Source organism: Silurus meridionalis, chromosome 13 (genome assembly GCF_014805685.1).
Source record: "Silurus meridionalis isolate SWU-2019-XX chromosome 13, ASM1480568v1, whole genome shotgun sequence".
Classification (NCBI taxonomy): domain Eukaryota; kingdom Metazoa; phylum Chordata; class Actinopteri; order Siluriformes; family Siluridae; genus Silurus; species Silurus meridionalis.
In genome coordinates this window covers 2,263,889-2,271,388 of record NC_060896.1, presented here as the reverse complement: position 1 = coordinate 2,271,388, position 7,500 = coordinate 2,263,889, and the positions used below count along the sequence as shown (strand labels likewise).

The following is a 7,500-nucleotide window of genomic DNA, read 5'->3' as shown; positions in this document are numbered from 1 at the left end:
GGCAAGAACCTGGCGATACGATACTTATCACGATACTGGGTTTGCGATATGATACATTGCGGTACTGTAAGCAGGGCGATATATTGGGATATTTCTTATTTTAGGGATAATCATTTTGGGATTAATTTTTAGATTTTAGCATTAACCAGTGTTTTACATCTAAAAACTACAATCGTCGGAAGGCAAGAAAATAAAAAGTATGGACCAATTTCTTCTAGATTCTTCTAGAGACTGCAGTCAGGCAACACAAAACACTTAGAGTGCAGTCAGCTAAGTCAGATAATAATCAGATGATAATATATATATATATATATATAATGCTTTTTTTGCGAATCGATGCAATATCACGAACAAAATATCACATGTATCAATATTTTCTTACACCCCTAGTGTTTATGTGATGCAGGTCTACAGGGCGGCCATGTTGACTTTTTATTTTTCTAATAAATATTTGAAACATAATAATTAATGATTCGTATGTAACTGTTTCTCCACAGCATTTTTCATTCGACCGTTTTATAAGATGATGCTCCAGAAGCCAATCACATTACAGGACATGGAGTCTGTGGTGAGTGCAATAAGATCCATGGATATGAAGGGAATAATGGAATATAATCTTTTTTGTTTTGGAATTTTTTTTATTTTATTTTATTTATTATAATTAACACGTGTGTGTGTTTGCCATTCCAGGACAGCGAATACTTTAACTCGTTGAAATGGATCCTGGAGAATGACCCGACTGACCTTGACCTCCGCTTCACTATCGATGAGGAGCTCTTCGGACAGGTGATCTCATTATAACATTACTACACCAATCATATATACGATTACGATAAATTGGTCGGATCGTACGTGCCGATAACCGACCTTTATTTCAAAAAAATAAAAAATCAGTTCTGACTCATGAAAATGTGCTAACTGAAATAAATATGAATATATTCATTATAATGATCAATAATGAGGAAAATAAAAGACATGCTTTCAAACCGTAACAAAAAGGAACACTCCAAATAAATAAAAACAGTTACTTTAAAAATGAATAAATAAAGACACTTCAAATAAACAGCACCTGGCGTCAGGGCTTCGCCTCTAGAGGCCGCTCTTGTACTGTATAGCGCAACCCGGAAAAACTATCGGTATGGATCGGCAAAACCGATGGATCATTCGACCGCTAGCAAAAATAGCACCAAAAATAAATCTTTTCAGGCCTGACAGGCTTTATACAGATAGGCAAGAGACTTTTGGTGAAAGGAATCCTGAACCAACATGGCTCCAATTCCATACATCAACATACACCACACAGTTCCATCTGGACTGAGGCTCATTGGAACCGACTTCACTGTACAAAATGACTATGAGTCACAGTCGTCTGGAGTGTTAGCTATCATGGAATGACCTGCCCAGTCACCACATCTAAATCCTGTTGAACTGCTCTGAAGTAAACAAGAAAGAAATCTCCAACTAGAAGAACATTTTTGCGAGTTTTCCAAGAGAAACAGCAAAGTATTTCAGCTGAAAGTTTGGAGAAACGAACTGTCTAGATGCTAAGTGTGTAAAAAGCTGTTGTTCATGCTAAGGCAGAATAGCAACAGATGCACAGCTCCTGGTGTCAGAGGACGATGTCTTTTGGCACACTGTCTTATGAAGGTCGGTGCTTCCTGTGGTTGTGCGTGCAGCCTTGTGCTGCCATCTGTTGGCGTGTTACAAAACTAGTCTGGAAACTAGTCAGGAGTGTTTTCCAGGGAATGTCATTTTCTTATCAGTTAAAGGATACGTGTAAAAGAATGCTGTTACGAACGTAAACACGATGAACACGCGCAGCTCAGGTGTTGTTTCCAGGACACACTAATGTGTTTGTTTTCTTGTTTCTTGTAGACGCATCAACATGAGTTGAAGCCGGGGGGAGCCGACATCATCGTTACCGACTCCAACAAAAAAGAGTACATCCAGTAAGTCCCAGACTCACGTCCACACTTTTATCTGTAGAAGTCTGAGATATTGTGGCTTCTCTGCAAATCCAGATGTATTTAACTCGCCCTGTTCTGTTCCAAAGCCTCGTGATGCAGTGGAGATTTGTGAACCGAGTTCAGAAGCAAATGTCTGCCTTCAAGGAGGTGAGTCCAAGCGCTTTCGTTTAACCAAAAGACATTTTTTTAATGCATAATTACATCATCAGTTTGTGAGGTAATATCCTGGCATGGATCAGTTACTGTTCCCTTGGTGAACAGTCTTCATATTTGCTTTGAAGCCAAGATGCACATGTAACCATCAGCTGTTTTTGTTGTCATGGCAACATTCTAAGATGTTTATCAGTAATGGCATTTGAGATTGGTCCATCAGAATCAAGTTTTCAGTGTGGACATGGTTGTGTTGATAGTTGTGGTCCTGGTGTGGTAATAAATGGTGTGGTCACAGTGTAGTGATGGTGTGGTCATGGTGTGATGATGGTGTGGTCATGGTGGTTGTCATGGTGTGGGTATGGTGTTGTCATGGTGCAGTCATGGTGGTGGTCATGGTGTGATCATGGTTGTGTTGATGGAGTGGTCATGGTGGTAGTCATGGTTTTGTTGATGGAGTGGTCATGGTGTGGTCATGGAGTAGTCATGGTGTAGTAATGGTGCAGTCATGGTGGTGGTGATGGTGGTAGTCATGGTTGTGTTGATAGTTGTGGTCCTGGTGTGGTCATAGATGGTGTGGTCAGGGTGTAGTGATGGTGTGGTCATGGTGTGATGATGGTGCGATCAGTGGTTGTCATGGTGTGGGCATGGTGCAGTCATGGTGGTGGTCATGGTGTGATCATGGTTGTGTTGATGGAGTGGTCATGGTGGTAGTCATGGTTTTGTTGATGGAGTGGTCATGGTGGTAGTCATGGTTGTGTTGATGGAGTGGACATGGTGCAGTCATGGTGGTGGTCATGGTGTGATCATGGTTGTGTTGATGGTGTGATCATGGTGGTAGTCATGGTTTTGTTGGTAGAGTGTTCATGGTGGTAGTCATGGTTGTGTTGATGGAGTGGTCATGGTGGTGGTAGTCATGGTTGTGCTGATGGAGTGGTCATGGTGGTAGTCATGGTTGTAGTCATGGTTGTGTTGATGGAGTGGTCATGGTGGTACTCATGGTGTCATCTTTTTTACATAACCGAATTGTTGGGTTCTGGGTTTTGATCATTCAGAAGGTGTTGATACATTTGTTGATGTGGAAGGTCTCCTTCTTTAGAGCTCTGACCTCAGCCCTGGGATGTTCTTGTAGATACCTGATCTTACGGTCAGGTGTCCGCAAACTTTGCCCATAAAATGTCTGATGTATTCATCATTCATTTGATTACATTCAAGAACTTTACATTCATTGAGTCATTTCCTCACAGGGCTTCTACGAGCTCATCCCTCAGGACCTGATTAAGATCTTCGACGAGAACGAACTGGAGGTGAGTTTTCTTCACGTTCAAACATAAATCCTTACGATTCTGTGTGTCATTTCTGGCGGATTTTGCTCTCAGTTACTGATGTGTGGTCTGGGTGACGTGGATGTTAACGACTGGAGAGAAAACACCAAGTATAAGAACGGATACGGGCCGAACCAACCCGTCATCCAGTGGTTCTGGAAGGTGAGTGTCGAGTGTTTACACTCTTCAAGCACATATTAAATATCTAATCAATTTCAAATGTCTCAGTATCAGACTGAGCTTATAACGCTATAGTGGGCGTGGCCTAATGTTCTAATGAGCAGATTGACAGTTGAATACAGTAGAACTAAACTCTCTCTCTCTTTCTTTCTTTCTCTCTCTCTCTCTCTCTCTTTCTCTCTCTCTCTCAGGTTGTGCTGCTGATGGATGCTGAGAAGCGAATCAGATTGCTGCAGTTTGTGACGGGAACGTCTCGTGTACCAATGAACGGTTTCGCTGAGCTCTACGGTCAGCCCCGCCCCTTCATAAAATAAAAAAAAGGAGTGAGAAATGAGGAGTAATAGAAGAGATGAGGACGATAGAAGAGAACAAGAAGCGATAGAACAGATGAGGATGATAAAAGAGAGATGAGAATGCTAGAAGAGAGATAAAGATGATAGAAGAGAGATGAAGAGAGAAAATAGCGATAGAGGAAAATGAGGATGTGAGAAGAGATGAGAATGAGAGAAGAGAGATAAAGAGCGATAGAAGTGAGATGAGGATGAGAGATGAAGTGAGATGAGGATGATAGAAGAGAGATGAAGTGAGATGAGGATGAGAAAAGAGAGATAAAGATAAATAGTGAAGTGTTTGATGCTGAATGTTGGTGTTTGTTGTGGATGTTTAGGGTCGAATGGGCCGCAGTTGTTCACCATCGAGCAGTGGGGAACCCGAGAGAAACTGCCCCGTGCTCATACATGGTGAGTGACAGACAAAAAGCCTGAATTGTGAAAAAAAGTCGGAACTGCAAGAAATACAATCGGAATCACAAGAAATAAAATCTAAATTGCGAGACAAAATTGCAGGACTAAAGTCGGAACTGCAAGAAATACAATCGGAATCACAAGAAATAAAATCTAAATTGCGAGACAAAATTGCAGGACTAAAGTCGGAACTGCAAGAAATACAATCGGAATCACAAGAAATAAAATCTAAATTGCGAGACAAAAATTGCAGGACTAAAGTCGGAACTGCAGGGCAAAAAGTTGGAATTGCAATAAATAAATCGGAATTGCGAGGAAAAAACTTGGAATTGCAAAGCAGAAAGCCGGACCTGCGAGAAATACAATCGGAATTACAAGAAATTAAATCGGAATTGCGAAAAAAAAAAATCCAGTCTGCAAATGTTTTTTCTGTAGTGGAAATGTGTTTCTATACGACCCAAATGCTGCTTGATACATTTGAGCCCCTCAGTCTTCAGGAACGCTGTTTATTTAGGAGCATTCACACGGTAGGTTCCTCCAGGAACATCTAGATGATGTGGTCCTTCATGTGCAACTGTTAGACCCAATTTAACTAATTTATGTGGAAGGGAAGTGATGATTCATCATGACTTACACAGATCTAATGTAGGGGATTTAACCTTAAAGGGGGCAAATACTTACGCAACCACCGTGTGTGTGTGTGCGTGTGTTTGTGTGTATCAGCTTCAACCGCCTGGATCTGCCGCCGTACGAGTCGTTCGAGGAGCTCCGTGAGAAGCTGAACATCGCCATCGAGAACACTCAGGGCTTCGACGGAGTCGACTAGACGCCCACGCCGGCGATGTTACCATGGAGATATGAGACGCCGAGGGCGTAGCGGGCGTCCGAGGCACGTCTGGTGCTCGCGTCTCAGCGGCCATGACACGTCTCCGGTCGGCTCACCGAGGAGGCCAGATCTACAGAAAACCCACATTATTATTATCATTATTATTATTATTATTATTCATCACTATCACTGCTGTGCGTCACGTGCTCACGGCTTCACACCACGTTTACACACGTAAACGGCGTATATACCCGCGCAGACTCCGCAAGCACACGTGATACAGGTTTATATCGCACAATCGCGTACGCTTCGTTTTCACCACGTGTTCACCGTTTTGTTGTTTTTATAAGCAGCCTGTAGAACGCAGCGTATCTTCAGCTGTGGTTTTAAACGCGTGAGTTCGCAGTGATGCTCTTCAGCAGTGTTTTTGGATGAAGTGTTCGCACGCAGGTCTCCGTCTCAGGGGTTTTGGTGGCAGTATTCGCTCTCGGCGTTCGGCTCTTCGTCTTATGTTTGTTTTTCTCGAATTTGTTCCTTTCGCTCACGAGGCGAGTTTTTATTTTTTTTATTAAGTTTTCCGCCGACTCGCTTCAGGGAACGCGAAGGTCTCGAATCTTTTCTCTGCATATCGAATTTTCTACTTTGAACACCCTCAGGGGGTCTTTTTTCTAACAGCTGGTTTAGTCTTAATCCGCACCGGGTCTCGGCTTCTCACATACACCATATGGGCAAAAGTTTGTGGACACCTGACGATAAGATTGGTATGTTTTGAACTTCCCGTTCCTGTTCCCGTTTCCTGTTATAGTACCTGTCACTGTTCTGGGAAGATGTTCCACTAGATTTTGTGGAGATTTGTGAGTTGAGCGCCCTCTACAGGGGTTAGAACTCTATGGCAAGACATCTTCTACATCTTCCAAACTCATATAAAGGAGACTCAAGCACAGGAAGGGAAAATATTTCACGCAGACGTCTGAAACGATCGTGTCTGGTGAGAGTTTAAACCACGAACACATTCGGCTGAAAGAGTCGGGTGTCCCAATACTTTTGGACATTGTGTGTACACGTTTACATGCCGAGCGTAAGCACTTTCTCTTTCTCAGTACAGAGTTTAGATCAGACTGTTAAACTTCGGTGCCCTCATCAGCTGTTTCCTCGTCGATTCCGTGTTGAAACGAATTTGTTTCTTGTTCTCCTTTTTTTCCTGACCCTCATTATGGGAATATTCGCCCCCTTTATTCAGAGGAGCAAAAATGTTTCTAGCACTAGTACAAAGTTACTAAAGGACCAGGAGGTAAAACAAATAAAATGATCAATAAATAAATATGAATTTCCAAATATTATTTTTTCGATTTTAATAAATAAACAGATATATTTTAAAAAATGAGTAATTGAGTAATTAATAAATTCAGTAATACGTACACATTTTCCCTCTTTAATATATGGATTGTTTATTTATTTGTTTTTTTTTCCTGTTCCTCTGATCCACAATTTTCAATATAGGGCGATTGAAATGTGTATTATTAAATGAAAACCTGCCTTTTAATCTGGAATATGAATCATAATGGTTTAATCTGGTTATGTGCCAGTGTTCTTGGCAACATATTGTTTATTTGGGGGGGAAACAAATAAAGAGAAATGGAAATATCTTGTGTTTTACTCTGAGTCGGTCATTACGGTATTTCACCACGCGAGGGCGCTTTAGTGCACAAAATTATATATATATATATATATATATATATATATATATATATATATATATATATATATATATATATATATATATATATATATATATATATTATTAATTATTATTTACATTTTTTTATTATTGAATTTAAATTTTAATGTCTCAAAGTAGCTTCACAGAGATAAGGAGGTTATAATGTTGTATAAAAGAATTGTGTAACTTTGTGCCTTATAATTGAAACCTTGAGAGGAACCAGACTCAAAATCCTCATCCTCAACGCTGAATGTTTATTAATTACAGTTCCTTCATTTTAAAGGTGGACTGTTTAGTGATGGAAGCTTCAATGCAGAACTGTTCATCTAAACTGATCCTGAACCAGTGTGGCAGAATGTTGATATAATTATACTCCAAATCCAGTCTCAAAGTTCTTGAGACGTAGGTCTTGTTTACTCTCCTTCTCTCCCTTCCCCCTTCTCTCTCATTTCTTTTTTTCCCTCCATTCCAACCCAGAGGTCAGGTGACAGGACACACACACACACACACACACACACTCCACCATCCTATTCGGCCTCTAGGACCCTAAAAGTGGGGGGAGGTTTGAGGACCCAGGTTCCAGGGCAAC

The 7,500-nt window shown here is 41.0% G+C and overlaps 1 protein-coding gene across 3 annotated transcripts in view; it reads left to right on the top strand.

Moving 5' to 3' along the window:
• nedd4a (NEDD4 E3 ubiquitin protein ligase a) overlaps nt 1–6,835 on the top strand; it is a 42,752-nt gene extending 35,917 nt beyond the window's left edge. For all 3 annotated transcript variants that reach the window (XM_046864324.1, XM_046864323.1, XM_046864322.1), the window contains 9 exons: nt 498–568; nt 691–786; nt 1,876–1,949; nt 2,054–2,114; nt 3,365–3,424; nt 3,497–3,604; nt 3,814–3,910; nt 4,290–4,362; nt 5,089–6,835. In XM_046864324.1, the coding sequence (XP_046720280.1) occupies nt 498–568; nt 691–786; nt 1,876–1,949; nt 2,054–2,114; nt 3,365–3,424; nt 3,497–3,604; nt 3,814–3,910; nt 4,290–4,362; nt 5,089–5,191 (743 nt within the window). In that variant the 3' untranslated portion in view covers nt 5,192–6,835. The remainder of the gene's footprint in view (nt 1–497; nt 569–690; nt 787–1,875; nt 1,950–2,053; nt 2,115–3,364; nt 3,425–3,496; nt 3,605–3,813; nt 3,911–4,289; nt 4,363–5,088) is intronic.
• The last annotated feature ends 665 nt before the right edge of the window (nt 6,836–7,500 follow it).